The sequence below is a fragment of the Siphateles boraxobius genome, unplaced genomic scaffold (assembly GCF_051911475.1).
Source record: "Siphateles boraxobius isolate OS27281-9 unplaced genomic scaffold, OSU_SipBor_1 11, whole genome shotgun sequence".
NCBI classification, from domain to species: Eukaryota; Metazoa; Chordata; class Actinopteri; order Cypriniformes; family Leuciscidae; genus Siphateles; species Siphateles boraxobius.
The window spans coordinates 2233790-2258488 of NW_027508711.1; the positions used below are offsets into that span (position 1 = coordinate 2233790).

General features: G+C 38.1%; 1 protein-coding gene across 9 annotated transcripts in view; it reads right to left on the reverse strand.

Moving 5' to 3' along the window:
* Positions 1-24699, reverse strand: part of LOC143697779 (putative E3 ubiquitin-protein ligase HERC1) — an 86502-nt gene that overhangs the window by 30316 nt on the left and 31487 nt on the right. For 2 of the 9 annotated variants that reach the window (XM_077194149.1, XM_077194146.1), the window contains exons 29-53: positions 23548-23788; positions 23076-23230; positions 21577-21836; positions 21356-21460; positions 21090-21257; positions 20773-21012; positions 20311-20394; positions 19929-20145; positions 15953-16262; positions 14477-15249; positions 13402-13603; positions 12442-12599; positions 11478-11561; positions 10223-10430; positions 9182-9309; positions 8486-8694; positions 7802-8070; positions 7659-7711; positions 6925-7122; positions 6640-6814; positions 5677-5935; positions 4780-4996; positions 3636-3898; positions 2759-2886; positions 2496-2620 (exon numbers count right to left, since the gene is read on the reverse strand). In XM_077194149.1, the coding sequence (XP_077050264.1) occupies positions 2496-2620; positions 2759-2886; positions 3636-3898; positions 4780-4996; positions 5677-5935; positions 6640-6814; positions 6925-7122; positions 7659-7711; positions 7802-8070; positions 8486-8694; positions 9182-9309; positions 10223-10430; positions 11478-11561; positions 12442-12599; positions 13402-13603; positions 14477-15249; positions 15953-16262; positions 19929-20145; positions 20311-20394; positions 20773-21012; positions 21090-21257; positions 21356-21460; positions 21577-21836; positions 23076-23230; positions 23548-23788 (5229 nt within the window). Of the gene's footprint in view, positions 1-2495; positions 2621-2758; positions 2887-3635; positions 3899-4779; positions 4997-5676; positions 5936-6639; positions 6815-6924; positions 7123-7658; positions 7712-7801; positions 8071-8485; positions 8695-9181; positions 9310-10222; positions 10431-11477; positions 11562-12441; positions 12600-12812; positions 12869-13401; positions 13604-14476; positions 15250-15952; positions 16263-19928; positions 20146-20310; positions 20395-20772; positions 21013-21089; positions 21258-21355; positions 21461-21576; positions 21837-23075; positions 23231-23547; positions 23789-24699 lie in introns of all 9 variants that reach the window. The other 7 variants (XM_077194151.1, XM_077194147.1, XM_077194153.1 and 4 more) reach the window with 7 other exon arrangements.

The following is a 24699-nucleotide window of genomic DNA, read 5'->3' on the forward strand; positions in this document are numbered from 1 at the left end:
ATATGAAAAATATGAATATCTTTGTGAGTCTGCTGTCAACAACAGGCCTAAACCAGCCATGGTACCAGCACAAAAACACAATCAGTAAAATATCATCTAATTATTATCAACAAAACGTTGAAAATATTGAGATATATTTTTGTCAATATTGCACACCCCTAATGTACGGTATTAATTTTAGATTTCTTCAGGTCTTAAAAAGCCTTAAATTTGACTTTAAAAAGTGTGCAGGAACCCTGTAAACGGTTAGACATAGTTACCTAGCAAGTCAGTTATTTTCAGTAAATTAATTAATAAGCTTCTTGGTCCCCATTGCTTTTGCTCTATAGTTCTCACCAAAATGAAGAGAAAGAAGGACATCATGTCAATTACAGTTACTGTGACTAATACTGAATATGTAATGCAAATGTAAAAATATAATGGAAATGCAAATACATTGAATGATTATAAACATGGTATTTTGCCTGTTAATGCCTGCAGTGCAGTGCAGAAAATGATATGACAACAATAAAGTCTAAATGTAACTGGCCCCTCTAACAGTACAACTGGCCCCATCTTGGCCCCCCCAGTTTAAATGGTCTAGAACCGCCACTGTCTTCAACCTTGTCTCAGAGCAGTTCGTAACATAAAACTTTGCCCTTATGGATCCAGCAGTGCAAATCTTTAGTTTGCGGCAAGGTAATCGGTCCCACGAGGACCACATCCAGGACTTCTCTCGACTATGCTCTCATTGACTTCTTTTGTTACGTACTCAATGATTATTACCAGACTAAGCTTTTCCGTGATGTTCTAGAGGGTCCCTGTTTGAATTTTTGGATTATGCCCTGCTTTTACTTGGTTCCTCTTTCACGGTTGGTGAGCTTGAGGTACAGTTTTTTTGGGTAGAGGCACCACACACCAAGATCCAGTGCTCACGGAGCTTTGCCCACCACGGTCACCAGCATCTCCAACCATGATGGCCGCTAGTCCTGTGGTTCCAGTACCTTCCCGTGCTGAGGTTTCTACACTAGAGTTTCTTCACATCAGTCCTACCGAGCCTGAGCTTCTTCATGTCAGTCCTGCACGCCTCTTAACCGGTGTATTCGGAAAAGATGGCCACCTCCAAACCTGTGTCTTCGGACAGGATGGCCGCCTCTACACCTGTGTCTGCGCCGGTCTTTTTTGACAAGATGGCCGACTCGATGCCTGTGTCTTTGGATAAGATGGCCGCCTCTACCCCTGAAGCGTCGGATCCGCCCTGGCCCTCTGAAGTGTGGCATCCGCCCTGGTCCCCTGAACCGTCGACGCCTGCACAGCCTGCTCTGCCCTGGACACCTGCTCATTCTCAGCCTCCAAGGCCCTCTTCCACTCCATGGGCCTGGCCCTCCACCCCGCCCCCGGGTCCACCTCCGATCCACCTCCCTCCTGGAGAATTGTAGGAGCGTCTGTAAGCCGCTCCTTTAAGGGGGGGCTATGTAACGGTCATCAGCTGGAGAGCCACCAGAGGGCACTCCACATCAGACTATTGTTATTCCCTCACAAACTACATTTCCAATAACTCACTGCCCGTACTCATCATCACTGATCACATTTACCTGTATGACATTACCTTGTGTATGTTGTTGCGCTGCATTTCTCTTGATTCTTGCATTTTTGCCTGTTTCTTGGATTCCCTTTTTGCCTCTGACCCCGGAATGTTTGTTTATTTGTTTGGACTGCCTTCCTGTGCTTGACCCTTTGCCTGTGTTTGATTACGATTCTGGATTACTGTAATAAACTGCATTTGGATCCTCAACCTTGTCTCGGACATTTTCAGATGCAGATAGTGTATGTACTGCAGGACATTTCTATCATCAGGACTTGGCTGGATTGGTAATGTTAGACTATGAAATTTTAGTCTTTAGTGAGCACCACTAAAAGATGATAAAATTTGTGAAAAACATTGCATAGAACAGCATAACTAGCCCCATCACTCAAGCAGTTTTGGCAAAAAAAGTTTATTTTAATTTTACAGTAATTGAAATAAAGTTTAAATAAAATAAAAAATAGATGAAAAATGTATACTAATATTTTGCTAGTTTATATTTTTATATTTCCAGTTTCAATTTAATTTCAGTTAGTTTTAGTAATTGTGCTTTTATAAAATATTCTATATAGATTGTAGGACAAATACCACACCGACCAACCGTCAAATTCTGCTAGTACAATGATAACAAATGACAAGCACATCTCTTCATCCAAAACTAGTGCCAGAGCAAATATATCACATTGTGTCGACATTTTCATATTCAGAAACAAACGATTTGCGAAATCAGACATTCGTAACAGTTCCACGGATATTCCGTATCTCAACTGAAAAGCAACAGCAGCAAGGCGTTTTCAGAAGAGTGCTGGCGTTACTCTTAAAATCAACTACAGTATAAAGTACATTATACACATTTCGACCACACAAGACTTGGCAGCAGAAGAGCTGTAACTGTGTGTGTGGATATGTGACAGTGTAATGCTGGCCTGACCGTTGATGGTCCAGATGTTGATGAGTTTGTTCTGAAATGCAGCCAGTAGAGTTCCCCCTGCGCTCCACAAGACAGCGGACAACAGATGAGATCCCATCGAACCATCTGAGCTCTGAGCATCCTCACTGCAGAGAAGACACACACAAACACAGAGCTGTCAGAGCCCAAAGCATCCATTTCCATCTCATTCTACAGAAAAGACCTATGATACATTTGGATTTCTCCCTATCCTAATCAAAGAGACGAAAAGCAAGGAGTCTCACCTGACAGTGCAGGTGTGTGTGTGCTGCAGTTCTATTGTGTTTGGTGTTATGGCCCACAGTCGAACCGTTCCGTCCTGTGAGCCGGTGGCCAACAGACCTTGTTCTGTATTCCAGCTGCAGCTGCTCACCTTTAAATACAACAGCCAATTACAAACAAGTCAAGACATTCTGTGATGCCCTGGACACAGTTCACAGTAAGAATACCTCTGATTATATTTAGAATATATAACAATAGCTCAGATAGACAGACAGACAGACAGACAGACAATGTAGATGGATAGATAGATACTATGGAAGACAGACAGACAGACAGACAGACACTGTAGATGGATAGATAGATACTATGGATGGATGGATAATTATCAATGTTGAAAACATTGTAGCGTGATACAATGTTTTCAGGACTTGAAAAATAGAAAGTTCAAAAGATTGTTTTAATATGAAATAGAAATCTTTTGTAACATTATTTACTGTTATTTACATTATTTACAAGTATTTACTGTCACTTTTGATCAATGTAATGCATCCTTGCTGGATAAAAGTTTTACCTTTACAAATATCTTATTGACCCCAAATATATAGTTTAAATGCATACAAACAATGCTAAAAAAAGGTGTGTGTGTGTGTGTGTGTGTGTATATATACAGCGTAACAAGGATAACTGATCGTAAAAGAGCGTAACAAGGATAAATTTTATATATATATATATATATATATATATATATATATATATATATATACTATTTAAATATATAAAAATTTTAATGCAAAGCTTAAGCAGGTTAAGCTTCGAACTCAGTTTCTGATTGTGTCTATTAGCAGATGTGTACCAATGAATTAATTTGCGAGATAAGTGTTGTATCTATATCCTCTTTACCCTGTTCTGATGTCCTTCCAGCTTCCTTACGGGGCACTTGCGCAGATCTCCGGCAATGTCACTGTATGTCTGGGGTCTGGCGGTGTTGTCTTTCTCAAAAACCGCCAGGGCCTGGACCAGCTGTTGTGCTGCCCATTGACGGTGTCTGCTGGTCAGCCTGGCCGACAGGGCACAGGCAGCGAGCGCATTAGTCAGCTCCAGCGGTCCGACCCGCACCCCTGCTTGAGAGAGAGGCGGACCTGAGGGTGGAGGGGTTCCACCTTCTGTCCAATGACAACTGGCGTTAATTAGGACAAATTAATATCAACTATTTGATTGGTATTTGAAGTTGATATATGGGTAGATAAATGAGTCACTAGAATCATAGCCAGTAAGGTTCCCAAAACCACTGTCCATGACATTTCCAGGCATTTATGATCACTGGTTAGTTAGTTATTAATTAATTAATTTGTTGTAGTGACTGCATTCTCAAGGAACACTTTCTAACCAATTACATATTTTAGAGATAAAATATTTAAATTCACTATAGAACATTCCTTATTATGACTTTTCAGTCCTGGTAATCATGATGTTAAAGTTAAAATCCTGATACTTCAATAGACAGTTTAGGCAAAAAATAAAAATGAAAATCCTGATACAGGATTTCCATGACAGCGGGACTTATGAATAGTTAATTGAAAAAAAAGAAAGAATTAAATGATAACAATTTATTTAAATAATCAAAATGTAAAATAGACTTGCAGGATTTCCCTGACAGTGGGACTTATGAAACGTAAAAACTAAATTAATTAATTAATTAATTAAAAATAGATCAAATAATCAAATATAATCACATACTAAAAAAAGAAATATTTTATTTTATTAATTTATTAAAATAAATATTGTATTATTGTAACCACTGTCAAAGCACTATAAATATGCAAATGTGTTGTTAAATAATTTAAATATTAACTTAAAATGTTAATTGTTCAATTAATCATTTTAGGTCCAATGGGTTTGGCTCACAAAACATTTTGGGAATTCCTGATCTAAATTAAACAAAACTTTTATGTAGCATGAAATGCATTTTTTTTATTATATAAAAATAATTATAACCATATAATATATATGTACCTGTTTGAGTCAAGAAAATGAAATTTTTTACCCTTTGATTCAGTGGATTCGCTTCTTTCCATCTTGTAACGGAATCGGATGCCTTTCTCAGTCAGGAGGGACACCAGACTCTGTGTGACCAGGAAGGTGGGCGGAGTCAGTTCTCTCGGCTCCTGCATCGCTCCCTTCAGGGCGGAGCTTTGCCTCATTCTCTGCTGCGGATCAGTGATAGCACTGATGTTCATCCCTGTAGCTGCTGCCATGAGATCCTGAGAGGAAGGACATGCAGGTGAGACAGCATGATTAGGAGGGAGACAGGATGATTAAATGAGCTCAAAGGAGAGAATGATGAAGAGCGTAACAAGGATAATGAGGTGAGAAACATTAGCAGAGGAGTTGTGAGGAAGGGGAGAGAGGGAGAGGGTAGAGTGGCCATTTCCATAACACCAAAAAGGAGGACACAGACACCCCAACCTGCAAGAAGTCATTTCACGGCTATATATTTTGTTAATTGGTTTTGTTGACGGGGAGGGGGGGCTCTAGATTCCAGGAGATTTGAACTAATTTACGGGCATCAGGGAGCCGCTATCAATATGCAGGATTTTTATAGGTTAATTCTTTTTAAACAATTCAGCGCAACTCCAAAAAGGAGGACAAATGAGTGTCCGGCTTGAGGCTGCGCCGGACAGGGGGCTTAAAATCCGGACTGTCCGGCCAAAATCCGGACGTATGGCCACCCTAGGAGAGGGAGAGAGGGGGGGAGGGGGAGGGGGAGGGGGAGAGGGAGAGGAGAGAGAGAGAGAGAGAGAGAGAGAGAGAGAGAGAGAGAGAGAGAGAGAGAGAGAGTAAGAGTGAGAGAGAGAGAGCGAGAGAAAGAGAGAGAGAGAGAGAGAGAGAGAGAGAGAGAGAGAGATTGAGAGAGAGAGAGTGAGAGTGTGTGTGTGTGTACCTGAGTGCAGATGTCCACTAACTCTCTGTAGGCAGCAGGACTGTGGGAAACTAAACTGCCGATAGCTGAGCTGAGGAACGACAGAAAGGCGGAGCCTGTGTGATCGTTCACAGAGCCACGCCCCATCCCCTGCTGGTCCACGCCTGTGTGGACTGTCTGGACACGCCCCCCTGCTGCCAGACACATCAGTCGCACCAGGATACGGATGTCAGCCAGACCCAGTGCTTCCAGACCACTGGACTGATTACACACTGAACTACTGTAACACACAGGGACAGAGAGAGCTTTGAGAGACAGTTCATAATGTACATCGTAATGTACAATAACATATACACATTGTGTATATACACATATGTATATAAAAATAGACTGTGTTGTGATGTAACGGAAGTAGCAACAGATTATTTGTTTTGTATTGTTATGTACATCTGAAAAACAGATTTCAGAAAAAGAAAAAAATGAAGGAAAGGGACTTGGTTCTATCCATATGATGTTGACTGGATGGAGGCAGATCTAAATGAGAGCATGTGGTTGATTGTAAGGAAGGAGTTGAATTCCTGATGAGTTATTTACCATTAAATATCTTAGAAAAATCAGTCAGAATCTGTTGGATCATCACAGTAAGAATATTCTGGATATGTCTGAAGGGGTTTATGATTGTGAGAATGTATTGTGCACAATGTATTTAAATGAAGTAAACAGTGTTAAAAAAAACAACAACATAGTAATATACCTGTATTAGTATTTGAAAGAATGAACAAATTGGTCAAATTAAATTAAAGGGCCAAGGGAAGGGTAGAACATTTTTGAACGATGTTGATGGGTGAATAATGGAATTCTGCAAGGCTCCGGTCAGTCAGACATTGATGGATCAATCACAGTATGACATGTCAGACTCACTGTGACACAGAGCAGATGATATTCTGCAGCGCAGTGAGGCGGAGCTGTGCGAGTGGTTGTTACCTGGAGTAGGTCTGTGAGAGAGCTCTCATCACCATACTGTAGGCTAGCAGGATCTGAGCGGTGGAGGTGACTCTCCTCAGAGCCAACAGTCTCTCCTGGGGTTCCCGGAGGGATGCTGCCTGCTCCCCTAGACTCAGAGGAACCGAGGAGCTCTTCAGCTCAGTGCTGACAACACCTACACACAATGAATAAACAACAATGTGATTCACTGTGATTTTGGGAAGCTCTTACATGCAATAAGTAATGGATAAATGTAAACATAGTTGTTGAATATGAGAATATTACCTTTGTAAAGCAGGTTGTTCTCACCACTGACCAAGCCACTGACCAGAGCTCCAAGAGGGTCGTGTTCCATGAAGGGGATGGGGTCGGGCACGGGCTTCTTCTCACTCAGACCCAAAGGTCTCAGAAGAATCCCAAAGTCCTCCAAACCTGTAAGCCGGTCCGAGTCGGAGTCTTCCTGGTTACCTGGATCCCACTCATCTAACACACACATTCAAATCATTACACATGAATTCAAGGCAAGACACCCCTGGTGAATACAGTAGTTTAAACAATTACCTAATAGATATCACCATAATTCCACATTAAATTAAGAATTGTTAACTTTTCAACAGTTTTCTGAAATGTTATGTTTGAAAATGCAAATCAGGCATTATCTAATTAAATATCCACTACAATCCATATGTTTCCAGAACAAAAATCAGAACATTGAATAAAGCCGGTAAATACGGTCAACAGCCAAATTAAAAACAAAAACATTTATAATGTTTCAAGGAATAAAACGTTGTATAAAGTCAGACAAACTATTAATGGATAAACCCCTCTAAAACCTTCATATATACCGGCAATAAAATAAACTGATATTTTATTTCCACTAGTATGAAAAGTCATGAAGAGCCATATAGCCCAAAAACTCAATATTGACCAGTGCATTAAAAAACAACGTTTTGCCTATAGTGTTTTGCCTTAATAAACAGCACAGGTTTGTTTTAACAGAAAAATAACTGGACAAATACCTTCTGATGTACCATCCAACTGACCAATCAGATCAGACACCAAACCTCTTGCCCTGAAAAAACAAAAAAAAAAAAACATCATCTAGGTTGCTATATAGAATAGGTGAATGCCTACAACACACTCATAATTTCCTCATCATCACCTATCCTGTTTTGAGTTCATAACGCCTAGGTTGGAAGCCAGATACTTTTCCCTGCATGCACTGCACAGGAGGTAGTATGGGCTTCCTGATCCGCATTCGCCTCCGAACCAGCCATCCACGTAAGCCCCATTGCTGCGGTAACCACGGCGACCGGCGCTCTGACCGCAACCTGGGTGGTGACGCTTCATGTGGTTATTGAACTGCAGGGTGAGAGTGTTACACAGCTCACACTCCACCATCTCATGGGGATCTGGGTGCTCTTCTCTTCCCTGAGACGAAACAGACGCATGTTGGTACAGTGAAGGAGAAATGAAAAATACAGTCATACATGGACAAACAATATTCGCAAAAAAGAACAATAGACAGACAGAACAAAACAAAACAAACAACAGAACTAATACACGAAAGATAGAACGATGAAAGAACAAACCGATAAATGATACACAGAACGATAAAGGGATGAATGAAAAATGGCAAATGGAAAACAATAATATTTGATTTAAATATAAATCAATGGATATATGAATGGAAAAATAAAATGGTAAATGAGAAAATTATGATAGATAGATAGATAGATAGATAGATAGATAGATAGATAGATAGATAGATAGATAGATAGATAGATAGATAGATAGATAGATAGATAGAATGATAGCATGATAGACAGAACAATAGATCCAGCACCTCTACCATCCACAGCGTGTCCCTCTCAGAGGTGATGAACTCTGGGGTGAGCAGCTCCTCATAGGGCTCTTCGTGGTACGGATCATCCATATAGCCCAGCTCTGAGTCTTCTTCAGCAGCAAACGGGTGCGTTTCAGCCCGCTCCGGCCACTCGGCCACTCCCACGTCCTGTCTGTACAGCGATGGGACAGGACTGGGAGACGGGGAGTCTGAATCAGACAAGATAGGGGAGCAAACTTCAGGGCAGAGTCACTGAAATGTGTCCTTCTTAATGTACGGTGCACTCTGGGTAATCAGTTCACATCCACATACATTTACATATCTATGAACTCTACCGTTTAAAAGTTAAAAGTAAGATTTTTAATGTTTCTTAAAGAAATTTTTAGCATCATTACTCCAGTCTTCAGTGTCACATGATCCTTCAGAAATCATTCTAATATGCTGATTTGCTGCTCGAGAAATATTTCTTATTACATTTTTGTGGAAACCATGATACATTTTTTCAGGATTCTTTGATGAATAGAAAATTCAACTTTCGTTTTACATACGTAACATCGTAAATGTCTTTACTGACAATTTTGATCAATTTGATGCATCCTAGCTGAATAAAAGTATTATTCTTTTTATTTTTCTATCATGCTGACCCCAAACTTCTGAATGGTAGTGTGCATTAGTGTACACTGTGTGAAATCTGACCTGCTCTCCTAGAGGATGTTCTCTGACCCACTCCAGACCGCTGTCTCCGTGCAGGAGGAGGTCTGTTCCTCGTGAGGTGAACATCTAAGAAGTTCTCTCTCTCCACCAGGTCCAAACCTGCTAACAGACTGGAAACACATCGGAATACACACAGTGAATAAATACAATATTCCATGCAGTGTGCTCTGTTGCTTAACCCTTTTTTTTTCTTTTTTTTTTAGGAAGTCATTGTGATCTCGCAAACATAAAATGAGCATACTCTGCTGCTACTATAGATACTGTATACTAGAAATAGTAAGAGTAGTACACTATTCCAAAAACAGACACTAAATACACCACCGTTCAAAAGATGTTTTAGTGTTTTTGAAAGAAGTCTCTTCTGCTCAACAAGGCTGCATTTTTTAAATCAAAAATCCAGGAAAAACTGGCAAAATTGTGAATTTCTTTTTAAATTTAAAATAACTGTTTTCTATTTGAATGTATTGTAAAATGTAACTTAATCCTCTGATCAGAGCAGAATTTTCAGCATCATTACTCCAGTCTTCATTCTCACATGATCCTTCAGAAATAATTCTGATATGCTGATGTGCTGCTCAAAGAACATTAATTATTATTATCGATGTTAAAAACAGTTGTGCCCTATTTTATTCCCCCAACTATTTAAGTCAATGGGTGCCGTTAACTGTCTGGCTACCAACATTCATAAAAATATCTTCTTTTGTGTTTCATGAGAAAGAAACTCATACAGGTTTGAAACAACATGATGGTGAGTAAATTATCATTTTTGGGTGAACTATCCCTTTAGGTTTTTTATGCACATTTTTAGAATGTATGTGCAGCTTGACATTTCCATATTGTTTTTTAGGCAATATCCCAATTTTTCTTTTCATAAAAATAGGTGTATGGAAACATAGCTACTGAAAGCAAGTGGCCATCAAAATATCTTAATATCAGTTGCGGTTGATTGGGACTCAGATTAATATGCAAGAGATGGGATTAATTGCTTGTCACGTTGTATTGTGCCTGGATGTGTGAATTCACCTCTCGTTGGGTTCTCTGCTCTCCTGTAGGGTCAGAGGAGCAGGAGACTCGGGGCACTGGACTGTCTCAGGCCCTTCAGATGAGGGTGTATCAGTGGCGCCCCCTACAGACGAGCCCTCTCCTGCCTGCTGCTCCTCTGTGATGGGGTGTTCCAGCATCCAGCTGGCCAGCACCTCGATGGTGCGCGAGTCCACCTCTCCAGTGACCCCTAAGAGATGTCACAAAAAGGGTCAGGGAGAATACCCCCCCAAAAGTTTGGACACACTTTAATGAATTTATGATTTCTCGTGAACTTAAAAAGCTTGAAATGAGCTTGAAATTATTCCAATTATGTCTGAGAATTAATTTCTTTGTTTTTGGTTTTAAATTAAATGTAAAAAATTCTAACGGAACCTCACTTGTTGAACCAGATAGTGAAGGAAAAGCAGCCAAAATATAATATATATATATATATATATATATATATATATATATATATATATATATATATATAAACATTGTATTTACTTGGATTTTTTTTTGGAACTGACTAATTTTTAAAGTTGGTTTTGCAACCAAAAATAAATAAAATATATAAAAAATTGTAATTTGTACACCTGTACTGCTCAAGAAATTGTAAGTATGCAATAAAAATGATACAAAGCATACAGTACATACACGGATACACACGCATACACACGCATACACACACACACACACACACACACACACACACACACACACACACACACACACACACACACACACACACACACACACACACACACACACACACACACACACACACACACACACACATATATATATATATATATATATATATATATATATACACACACACACACTTTTTATTTTGATAGCAATAAGTAAGCATTATGAAGAATTTAGTTAAATTGCGAAAATTTGTAACACTTAAGACTGCATGCGGTGCTCCACTAATATTTCCTGTGATTCAGCTGAGAGTTCCAATGGGGAAGAACAGTGAGGGGTGAATTGAAGTAGGATCTCACAGGGGAAGTGTAATGAGTGAATCACCAGTAAATAATTATTTAGTAACAAAAACAATCAAATGCAGAACAAAACTCGACATAGTTATTCAATATTTCTATTTCTGAATAACTGCATTGCTTTGAAAATTCAATAAAACGGACTATTGTAACAGTATAAGAGGAGTTTAAGAGTAATCTAATAACATGATTGTCTCCTTGTTAAACAGGTAAGAATGAGTCTAGATGTTGCAAGCACTTGTTGGTACCTGCTGCCTCCATGGCCCTGTAGATGTGTCTCATTGAGAAGCCCATTTCAAGCAAGCGAACTGGGACAAACATTTGGGGCTGTTCTGAAGGACAGAAATAAAAAAGATTTAGTGATGAATCAGAATATGTCTGGACTGGGCTGACTAATCCAGTCAGGAAAATATGATTCAGTAATTATTTATAAAATATCTCCAATTAAAAAATAAAGAAAATGTGCTAAAACAGGCTGGACTGGGGACTTGGACTACAAATTCAATTATTATTCAATCTTCTTTTAACCATTTTATACATTATATTTTATTTTATATTATATTATATATTTAATTTAGTTTTTGTTTTATTTTATAAAGGTTATATTTGAAGTTAAAAAAAATCACATTTGTGATATAAAAATAAAATAAAAAATGAATTTCATAATGCCTTATTTTATTTTAAGTTTTATTTATTTATTTTTAATTTACTTTATTTTTCATTTAGATTATGCTGATAATATAAATATATATATTTAGTATCATATACAAATATTTTGAAATATATTATATTAATTATTACAAATATATTTATTTATTTACTTAATTATAATAAAAATATAAATATATGTATAGAAGCAATTGGTCTTGTAATGCATTGTGAGATTCAAGGTGGGTGTGAAAATGCACTAAAAAGGCAAACACATTTCTTGCAATCAGTGGGTAAACAAAAAGAATAGAAAAAAAAGCTTTCTAAGCAAGACTCAAGTGTAAAACATGCACTGGCCGTCAGGGTTAAGTTAAAGGAAACTTCTCAAATTCCGGTGCTACATAAACCAATCTTGATGTTAGTTTGTTAAAAAAAAAAACAAATTAAATAAATCACAGGAACATCATCTGTTGACCAGATAAACCATGTCCATCCACTTTTACTAGTCCCTTATATTCCAAGAGTTTGTCTGGACGTTATGAAACCTGCGCTGCCAAGTCTTACCCACGGGGGTCCTGGTCTGACCACAGGGCTCCAGGAAGCTGGTCTGCTGCTCAGTGAAGCCCTCACAGGAAGCTGAGCTCGTCAGACTGAGCCCGGGGGGCAGAACCGGACTGTGGACAAGACCTGCCAATGTGGGAAAACGGGCCAGCACCATCCGCCTAGAGGAGCCCAGCCACACACACATGCACACACAGACACAGGAGAACCGCTAGCACCAGCTCTAGAACAAACATTCAGTTGAGCGCATGTTATATTGAGGTGTTAAATCACCCTTTTGTCATTAAGCCATGCTCAGACACTTGAGGTTAAGAGAGGAGCATGTGTTTGTGGGGTTATAACACACAGTCACAGCTTTACACTCACACACTTACCTGTATTCTCATTCACACTCTCAGTAACCTGTGTGAGTGTCTCAGACGAAAGCGATCTGGAGTGAGAACATCCAGACACGTCAGAGAATTTACAGTGTGTGTGCTAAACTGAACTCTTTTCATGTCCCTTTGATTTTGTCTTCAAACTGACAGTGAATGGCAGACTAATTATAAACTGTACACATTTTAAGTGCCAGAACAATCGGCATTAAGATGTTACAGGAGATGTCATCATTAAACTGTCATTACTTCATAGTACTTTATAATTATTTCACTAATTCATAGGTTCCTTTAAGGCCAATTCAAACTGCAACGACAGACAGCGACAGACACATTCATCGGGTTTTGGCTGTTGGAGATTGTTTTCACTGATTAAACATGTTAAATCGGCACTTGTCGGTCTGAGAAGTGGTGGAATATGGTGATGGTCTACGTTTGTGGAATATATCATATTATATATTCTATTTTATTGCATAATGTATTGACACTAATGGTGCAGAATGCAGATATTGTTCACTTCACATTTGAGATCTCACTGCAATGAGATCATGTAGAGAATTAATTGTAATGGGATCAAAGAGAAACTCACTGGAGCAGGTTGATGGGCAGGAAAGGGTTAAAGTGGTCCAGGCCGTCAGCCTGCAGGGCGGTGAGGAGGGAGGCTGTGAGGTCATTGGTGGAGGGTGAAGCTGACTGCCCGAAGATGGCGGTTCCCTCAGAGCCGTTGCTGTAAAGCGAGACTGAACTGGAGGATTTGGACACTGGCTGAGAGGAAGAGTGACCCCCTGAATCTATGTACACAAACACAAATGAATTCATTAATTAATACACAAGAAAACAAAGAAATTAAAAATATATCTGTTATCATTATTAGCATTATCATCATCAACTATTGTTACAGACTTTTACTTTTCTAAGCTATATGAAATACTAAAACTACTGCTACTATTAATAATAGTAATAAATGAAATTACATTATATTAATTATATAAAATGTATTAAATTATATTAATAAATAATGAAAACCTAAATAAACAAACAAACAGCGGATACAATAATAATTGCACACACACACACACACACACAAATAAATAAATAAATATATATATATATATATATATATATATATATATATATACAGTATTTAAATACATACACATACATATATATTTACAAACTTATGTTAGATGTGATTAATCGTGATTCATTAAAGGTTTTCAAAATATATTAATTAATTAAAAAACAAATAAACAGTAATAATAATACTGTATTATTAATAATAATAAATTACATTAATTTAGAAATAGTTAAAAACAATAAATGAACAGTAGTAATAATACAATTTATTTATTATTATTATTATTTTCATCCAGTTTACGAAGACAAAAGTCTGTAAAAAACAGCTAATAATAATACTGATGATAATACTATTATTAATAATAAATTACATTATTATTACTACTGTTTGTCTATTTGTTTGTTATTGTAATATAATAATGTTATATTAATAATTATTATTATTGTTGTTATTATTATTATTATTATAACTACTATACCAAGTTAAGTTAAACAGGCTTATTATTATTTTTGAACAGTAAAGGTGGTAAACAACTAAAGCACATTCAGCATTTCAGCTTGTTCACGTTCATGCAAAAGTAACAAACCTTTGTGTTCCTTGCTTCCATCCTCATGCAGTCTGTTCAATGCTCCTTTAAATATGATGATCTGGGCCCTCTCGAGATCTGATAAAGCCATGGCCTGTTTAATGGGACAGGGTCTGACGGCCCACTTCACCATGCTCCGGACCACAAACTGCAGCACAGAGCGCGTTTCGGCATTCTCCTCCCCACCGGCAGAGGTCCTCGCTGGGTCAGGGCTGGTTACGCTGACCCCTGCATCTGATTTGGGAACCAGGAGAAGATCCGTGAACTTCCCGCAGCTCAGAATGACAGCCAGAGATTTTAGCGCCCCCAAGAGGAGGAAGGAAATGCGGACTGCACGAAGTTCTAAAGCAAAGAAGTCCACCCTGGGTTGGAGTGCGAGTATTGGTGGACAGGGGGCGCCAGCACGGTCCTCGTTCGACTGGGTGAGGGTTCTGAACGTGTCATCTTGGTTCTCCTCTCTCCTCTCAGCATTATTTTCGCCCTCATCCACGGGACAGCTCATTCCCTCTTCGTCCTTCATAATGCGAGCGATGTCCTCATCCAAACGTCTCTCCAGCTCATTACGCGGGCCACCCTCTGAGCTGATTCGGTTCCTTGGCAATGCGGAAGATCCGGATGGAAGCTCCTGCTCATTCAAGATGCCGGTCATCAGGATGAGGTCGAACAACACAGATGCTTTGAGGCCACGGCAGCGGGACACATCCAGCTGGGGGATGTCACATGGCTCCAGGGAGGAAAGAGGCGTATCGCTAGGTGACCAAGAATTCAGGAAGCTTTGGGTTAGTGGGACCACAGCAGGTCACAAGCAGTATGAAGATGAGGAGAGGAGTGAGACGAAGGGGGCAAGACAGAAATAAAAGAGTGGAAAGGAAAGGATACCATGATTAGAAAAAAATGAAGAGGACAAAAGACAATACAAGAAAAGGGAAGTGAAGAAATCGAAAAGGAAAAAATGCATGCAACTGGCAAAAAGAACAGGACAGATATAACATACAAATTATACATACATTACAATGGCATCTGGACACAGAAGCCAATGACAGGGCTGGAGAACATTATATTTTACTCTAAAACAAGGGTTTTAAAACATTTTGATGCCAAGAAATCCAAAATATGAGGGACCTCTTTCCTAAAATAAATAATAATAAAAAATATATTGTGTTAAGAATAAGATACTTGATATCTAACACGTGAATAGTAATTTCATAGTCTAGTTTCTCTTAATGTTTTTGCAGACCCCCAAACACCCCTAGAGCCCAGCTTGAAACTAGATTTACACCAAGCATTTTCATTGCCAACTGAATTAAAAATAGGGCAAAGGAAAAAAGGGTATTTTTGTTTGTCTGCATTTAAGAATATTATCAAATAACTCTTGGTGTGATAGGCTCTTACTCCTTAATTTTATATTACAGCATACTAAAACACAAACTTTCAATTATTTGCATGTCTGTAAGAGTGCTGTATATGTGTGCTTACCTCACAGTAAAATCGGTCTCCTCCCACTGAAGCTTAGCCAGGGGGCTTCCGTCTTTCAAGACCCCGAGTAGGGTGGCCCGTCGACCACTGGGTTTGTGCAGGCAGGTCCCCCCAGCACGGAGACCGCTGTCCACCCCTCCGATGAGGGCCATGACAGGCCACACCTCAGAGCACAACATGTTGAGCTGGGCGTCAGAGAGCCCCGCTGGGCCAGAGAGGTGGTCTGTCGACATCCCGACATCAACCCAAGCAGAGCCCCTCTCTCTGTTCACCCCACATTTCTCTTCAGACTCATTAATGGCATGACCTGCTCGCAGAGGACAGAATATATTAACCTTCAAATGAGATCTCGGCTCTTCATTGTTTTAAATCATCCTCTGTCTTATAACAGGATATATTACCATTTACCTGCACTAGATAGATAGATAGATAGATAGATAGATAGATAGATAGATAGATAGATAGATAGATAGATAGATAGATAGATAGATAGATAGATAGATAGATAGATAGATAGATAGATAGATAGATAGATAGATAGATAGATAGATAGATAGATAGATAGATAAAATATAAGATTATATACGCTTCTGCAAACAAGATACGTAATCAGTGCCCGGTTGCATAAAGCACCTTAAGTGTAATTTTCCCTTAAGTTCGCCCTTATGTTTCCCTTAAACTTAAGGGTGTTGCAGAAAATGCCCTTATATGGTACTTAAGGGTTTCTTTAAGTGAAACGTCATAAACACTTAGAATTTCCCTTAAATGCTGTTTTTTCACTTAAGGAATCCCTTAAAAACCGTTAAGTGTTGCATAAAGCCCCTTAACTGTCATTTTCCTAAGTACAGTTTAAGGTTAGGAAAACTTTACCTTAAGAGTAACGCGGACAAAAAAAGACGACATGGCTGAATTTATGGAACCAATTGAAGATAATTATGTGCCAAGAAGAATTTTTAGGGATAGGGAGAACCCTTTGGATCATCTTAGCGATGAAAAACTGCTTCGAGAATATCGATTTAATCGCCGCGGAATCTATGAAATTGCTGACAAACTGGAAGGCGACCTTGGCCATGTTACCCAGCGCAACCACTCACTACCCTCTGTGCTTCAGTTACTTATAGCACTTCGGTTCTTTGCAACTGGGAGTTTCCAGTCTGTAGTGGGAGATGTTTTCCACGTTCATAAGTCGTCCGTCAGTAGAGTTATTCACAGGGTTGCAGGGGCCCTTTGCCGTCATTTAAGCCAAACCGTGACGTTTCCATCTGGTGTTGAACTTGATGTCATTCAAACCTCTTTTTTTCGGAAAGCGGGGTTTCCTCGAATAAGTGGTGTAATTGACGGCACACATGTCAGAATTCAAGCGTCCCGCACGCACGAAGATCAGTATGTGAACAGGAAAAATTACCATTCTGTTAATGTGCAGTTAGTGTGTGACCATCTGTGCAGAATAAGAAATGTCGTTGCATCGTGGCCAGGGAGTACACATGACTCTAGGATTTTGACAGAGAGTAAGATCGGGAGAGATTTTGAAGCTGGAATGCACGGTGGTCTTCTGCTCGGTGACAGTGGTTACCCCTGCCGACCATGGCTCATGACGCCCTTCATGAATTGCCTTAACGCTGCGCAGGCATGTATTTAATAATGTTACAGACAACTAAGATGTACAAATTATATCAACTTGATATTAAACTGACTTGAAAAAAAAATCCTCTTTACTAACTTTAAAAAAACATAAACTGAACGTAAAAACATAGGCCATATGTTGTCTAACTTATTGATATTTTTTTGTGTATTAAAATGTATTTTGACTTGTTGATAATTATGGTTATTCTTTGGTCCTGTAGGAAAGATACAACAGTGCGTTGACTCACACAAGGTCGATAGTTGAGAGGACGATCGGACAGCTTAAACGGAGATTTCACTGTCTCCACAGTGAACTGCGCGTTGAGCCTCCAAGGGCTTGCAAAATTATTGTCGCCTGCGTTGTTCTTTTTAACATGTCCAAGATGTATTCTGCCTTCGAAGAGGAAGATGAGCTCGAAGAAGAGGGTAATGAAGCAGAAGAGGCTCATGAAGCAAATCTTCTGCAGCAAGATTTCCAACAGGCTGGATTTGTTGTCAGAGATGCCATCGTAAATGCATTCTTTAATTAGCAGGCCTAGTATGACCAATAGTTGTAGGCTAATATTTAAATATATATGCAAGTTAATGTAATGATTTATAAATTATAATTTATAGGCTAGTGTTGTTTAGTATTAATATTTTATAAATATATTAGCTATATTGTATTTTGCTATTATTATTGGAATTTTGTTAATATATTTGTCCTTGTAATTACATAAATAAATACAAAACTTTTCAGATATGTCATAAAATGTATTTATAATAATATATTTATTCGTCAAGTGATGTTATTGTTATTTTCCCTTCACTTTGTAGTTGCAACAGTTTGTTGTTAAGAATTATGTTGTAAAGGTCTTGATTTTCCTTCTCCTTTTTAATTTTTTCGATCTCCAATTGCAGCTTTGTTTTTTGTAGCTGTAGGACGTCTCTCTGCAGTTCCAGCACTTCTTCTCTTGTAGAGGCTGGAGAGGGTAGTTGCGTCTTTCTGCAATTCACAAGTGTTTTGGAGGAATTATGAAATATAATATAATAAATAATATTGGGGCTGTTCTAAGTCAAATTAACAAAACTAAAATAATTGTTAACTAATAAATAACTCACTTTGTTGCCTGGTTTGGCGTACTGCTGGCGCTCTGTCGGTGTTGCTTTGATTGCTGGAAAGGTCTAACGCGTGAAACAAAGAAATACCAATCAAAATTTATATTTATATACAAATAAAAATATTTTATTACTACGCCTGTCGTGATTTTCATATCGTTTATCCCCATAGAGATACATTTTATTTAATTTAAGACAATAATGTTCTCTCACTCCGTGTTACATTCCTCTGGTTGAGTCACTTCACTCTCTAAGCCGCCAGGGATGCCAGCCAGGACAGGTGAGTCCGCCCCAAGGATGTCTTGGACCAGTTTAGTTGTCTCTGATAATTCTGTTGGCGGTGGTCCTCCACCTACAGTTTTGTTATCGTTAGCTCTCGGTGCGTGCGAAGAAAATAGAGAAAAAACTAAGAGCGTTTTTTTTCTTACCAGTTTTGTTGGACTCCCTCTTATGAATGCTTATTTCTTTTTTTGCCCCCACAGAGATGTTTTCATATTTTTTAATTACCTCTGAAACCGTCCTCTTTACTCCTAAGTTCCGTGCATTAATTTTCTCGGTTATTTCCTCCCACTGTTTATTTTTTTTGCCAGCAGTTATGACGGGATTAAATTTGCTTCTTAAAATTCCTTTTCTTTTCCCATATTCATCTAGAAGAATACACTTCTCATCCTCAGTCCAGTTTGGCTTTCTTTTTTTGTTTTCCTTATCCATTTCTTTAGGCTATTCGTTGTTTTAAAGCTCCTAGGTTAATGTGTATAGGAGCGTATCTATGGCAACGATAGATTTTTATAACGGCAAACCTGGATCGCTGCCGTGAAACACTTAACGGTTTCCCTTACCTAAGAGAACTCATTAAGGGATTATATGCAACACCCTTAAATCATTCCCTTAGTTAAGGGGAAATCACGCCTTAAGTCCCACACTTAAGGGAAAAACTTAAGGTGCTTTATGCAACCGGGCACAGCATTTTAGGCCCAGAAAAATACATTTTAAATGTATATTAATATATTTTGTATACATTTTAATACATTGTGTATACATTTTGTATTTTAAATATTTTACATATCTAGTTTATTTCTAGAATTGATATACTACAGGCTTGATACTGCATAGTAAAGCTAACAAACATGGTTTAAACATTTCCAATATTATCATTTGCAATGATCCCAACTAGAATTCCCAAACATTCTATGCAAGACTATATATAACATGTATATTCTTGTAAACGAAGTAAGCGTTTATGCAGTTAACTGACCTATCTTGCCATGTCCCTCCCTCATGAGAGGGTTGATGAGCTGTAGTTTGTTCAGCATGTGCTGGTTGATATGTTGAACCCAGTCATCGTTCACGTACAATCGTCTTAACAGCTGAATTGTGGACTCCAGCAGAACCGTCGCCCGCGGGCTGCACAGTGGCTCTCCTGGTAAAAGATCGCTAGGCATGCCACGCATCTGCAGGTCACACAGCGCCACCTAAAGGCCAGTGGAGGAACAAGAGGCTTTTATAAGTTTAGAGTTTTTTTGTAGAGATTTGCTCATTTAGTTTTAGCAAGCTTATTATGGATTGTGTACCGGATTCTTTTCCGGTATGAATTGCTTAAAATGGGCTCTTTTAGTGTATATGTTTAAGAGACAGACCTTTTCTCCTGGGTTACTGCTGTAGAACAGAACACATGGGTAGAGTTCTGTGGCATCCACTCCTTCAAACGCCAGCTTGGGCTCCTACACACACATAAAAACAGTTAAAATACATTGTAACGCAGTTGGCCCATAGATTTACATTTCAAGTTCATTAGTCTTTCTATATTATTATTTTATTTAGGGGTGCAAAATTATTTTCTGTAGTAATACAGCTTAACCTATAATATTCCTTAAAATTTGTCAAAAAACTACAAAACAAAATTACAATTTGCAATTGAAAAACTAAAGTATTTTTGACTTTTGAATCAATATTCTTTTATGTCAACTTCAAGTGTAACTACTGTAGCTTCTAAATAAAGCAACAATTTGTTTGATGGCAATTATAATCCATATGCTATTGCGAATTGTACCTTACATTGTTGAGCTAAGTGGGAAAGTATCTCATAAACATGCACTGACCCTGTTGTTTTTGGCGAAGGAGATAGTTCTAGCCTCCATGTCTAGGATGCAGGTTATTGTGTCACCCTGGGTGAAGGAGGGCAGGGCTCGGCCCAGTTCTCCTCCATGATACAGGCTACCACTGTAGGCCCGGTACAGCCACATGTCTGTGGTGGTGCGATGGTTGTAGTCCCGGATGGGCCATCGGGACACTCCAATACACGTCCCTTCATTTCCCCTGTTCTCCTTAGTGATAAAAAACTAAGATATGGAGACAAAAAACACATTAGAACATGGACCCTATAAAGGACACCAGTTACTGTGTTTTGCATTGATACCTTCCAGATGAAGCATCCAGATGTGATGGCAGTGGTGGCCAAACCGTACCCTTTCCCCCCCGATCCATGAGAAAGTACATTCCCACTCTCCAGAGAACAACAGATCAGTTTATGTGGGTCAAAAGAGAAATCACCAATAGGAATACATTCATCTTCACTTCTGCTGTCCTGGAAGACACATAAGCACACATAAAACAATCTAAAATCAATTAATACAAATATGAGTGTTTAAAAATGTGATCGATGGACACAAAGAGATTAAATACCCTATTTATATTCTCAGAAGTTCTCTCTTTTTCAAAAATTTTTCTCAGGGCCACAGGTTCCTCCCACATGTACTTGGACAAAAGGCTAAATAGCTGATCCACAATCTGAAACGAAACAAAAATGACTTATTGGTAAAGCGTATTAGTTGGAATCAATCAAGAACTATCATCCAGTGTCAAGTGAACAGCACTAATAATAAAAAAAGCATTTCCTTTCTCACCTGTTTCATGACAACAGGGTCTGAACAGGCAGGGAGTAGAGCTTCTAGAATATGGAAGGCCAGCAGCTTCGTCCGCAGGTTGTGGAGATGTGGATTTCCCGAGTTACATTTGTATGAGATAATTGTCATCAATGGATCGATCCACTTGACAAACGCTGAGACTCTTTTGGCGACCCTTAGTGACAAAATGCGCCTTAGGAAGACTAGAAAGTCAGAGAGCTGGGACTCCACAACCCTGCTGCTGCGAACTATATCTGCACCTAAAATGAAACAAAGTTTATACATAATACAATACAATACATACCATATCATAAAAAGATATTTTTTAAATGTTTTTGAAGCAAGTCTCTTGTGCTCATCAAAGCTTTATTTGCTTGTTTAAAAATACAGTAAAAACAGTCATATTGTGATATAATATTATAATTGAAATACTTAATATTCTACTTTAACTTTAATGTTCTAAGCGATGCTGGGTGACGTAACTTGTTGACAATTAAAGTATTGTGAAACAAAACGGTGGCTAGCTCGACCCTCCCTCCTCCTCATCCGCACACTAACCCCCCAAATCCTTCTTGTCGGTTATTGGCTGGAACAGTTTGTTATGTTTCGTGGTGCGGGTTAGCCCAGTATTGGTTTGTTGCCGTATTTGGAGCCTGGGGTGTCTGCAGAGACCGCATTGTTTTTACAGTGTGTTCAGGGGACAGGCAGAGAGCGGATAGTGAGGAGATGTTTGTTGTATGTGACAAAATATGTTTTGGCCTGAAAAACGCGTGACACCGCTTAGAGCACCTTTAATATATTTTAAAATGCTATTTATTCATGTGATGCAAAGTTTAATTTTCAGCATTAATTCTCCAGTCTTCAGTGTCACTTTAGAAATCATTTTAATATACTGATTTGGTGCTTAAAGAACATTTCTTATTATTATCAGTGTTGACAGTGTTGTGTGATTTTTTTTCAGAATTCTATGATAAATAGAAAGTTCAGCAAAGATGCATTTAATTGATTAAAGGTGACAGTAAAGACATTCATAATGTGGCAAAAGTTTTCTATTTCAGTTAAATGCTGTTCTTTTTAACTTTCTATCCATCAAAGAATCCTGAAATTTAATTTTTTAAATATTTTCACTGCAAATCAGCATATTAAAACGATTTCTGAAGGATCGTGACACTGAAGAGTATTGATGCTGAAAATTCAGCCTTGAATCACAGGAACAATATACATTTTAAAATATATTTAAATAGAAAACAAGTTATTTTAAATTGTAACAATATTTCACAATATTACAGGTTTTAGAATCAAATAAATGCAGCCTTGTTGAGCAGAAGAGACTTTTCTTCTTCCTTTTAAAACATAAAAAATTCATACTCATCCCAAACTTTTGAAAGCCAATATATATATAAAATAAATTGTATATGAATAAACAAGTCTGATGAAACAGTAACGACTACAGTAATACTACACTAAAGAACACATAATCTTGTGTTGTAATGACTCACTATCTCGTTTGGATGTTTCTTCTTGGATGTGTTCTGTAGAGTCACTCTGTAGCACCTCCTGCTGGTGGACTGCATGTAACAATCCCTGAAGCTGCTGGCTCATTACATCCATGAGAGCCTGGGACACATCCAACGGCAAGGTCTCTTCACAGGAACTGGAGAAACACACACACGTTAACTGCGACTGTACAACCTGGATTATCTGTAGCCATGTGCTGTAGCATGTGGCCACTCATTATGGTAGAAGTAATGTTTGCTGATCCTAAAACTTTTAGATGAAATTATGTTTTGAAATTTCTTTAATTTACACTTTCTTAACTATGCAAAACTGTTGCATAAAAGCAATATTATGATGTTAACATGAAGAATGCTTTGAACGTGATTATCTAAGGCAGCAGTTTTCAAAGTGTGAGGGCATATTATGGGAGTTGTTTTCTCATTTTGTATTTGATTATCTAGTTTATAATCTCACCTGGCCGCTATGGCGAATATCTGCAGGAGTCTGGCAGCGGCCAGCTTCACCGCCCCACCGAGCTGCATGTGACCGGACATGGAGGCGGCCAGCCAGCGTTGGTTCACCAGCACACAGGTGTTATCAGTCAGTGTGGACAAGATCTCCAGCACGCCACATTTAATAATCACTACCAGATCCACTGGCTGATAGTGAAAGTTCAGAGCAAAGACTGTAGCTATCAGCAGGTGCTGATAAGAGCCTGAAATTAGACAAAATATTACTAGAGTAATACTGTGCCGACTACAAAATGCAGTCAAGCTCAATTTTAACCACAAATAAATTTGATATGGCAACGATAACAATAAAAACGAAACAGTTTAAATTGTAAACATTCTAAATAAGAAAACAGACTAAATTACTATTAGTAATCACTAATACTATTGTGACTATTATTTTTAGTTTTTTATTTATAATTTGTATTAATATCAATATACATTTGTAAAGTACAAGATCGTTCATTTAAATTGAGTTAATATTATTTATACTGTTTGTATATGATCTACTCGCTAATAACAAGAATAAAATATAAAACAAATACAATTAAGTAAAACTAAATTAGTAAAAAAAAAATGCAAATACAAAACATTTAGTTGGTTTAAATTTAACCAATATTATTTACATTATGTTTATACTATTTATTTATATTGATAATTTGAAAAGTAATTTTAAAAATTAAGTATTTATATAAAAATAAAAAATAATCTATGAAACGATACAAAAAATATTTAAGTTTAGCTGGCTTAAGAAATAAAAATTTAACAGTTTTTTTTAGTTTAGATAAATTCTGCATGGGTGAATAAAGGCCCCGATATTCTTCAAGCGAAATCGATTAACAAACTGATGTGACATCATTTATGACAGCGATTATGGATCGCCTTCTTTCACATGGAAATCTTTTCATTTCTCCTGTTCTGTCTGTCGAGTTCAGAGGTCCATAAGTGAAAACATGAACACACTGGAGAGCCGCTTTATAACAGAAAATGAAGATGTACTTCTGATGAAACGAGACACTGACATTTTTCATGTTTAATACGGTAAAGCTGAGTGTTTTTAAGCAATCTATTGTATAAACTGCTATATAAATAAATGTGGCAGGACTTTACAAGAGTG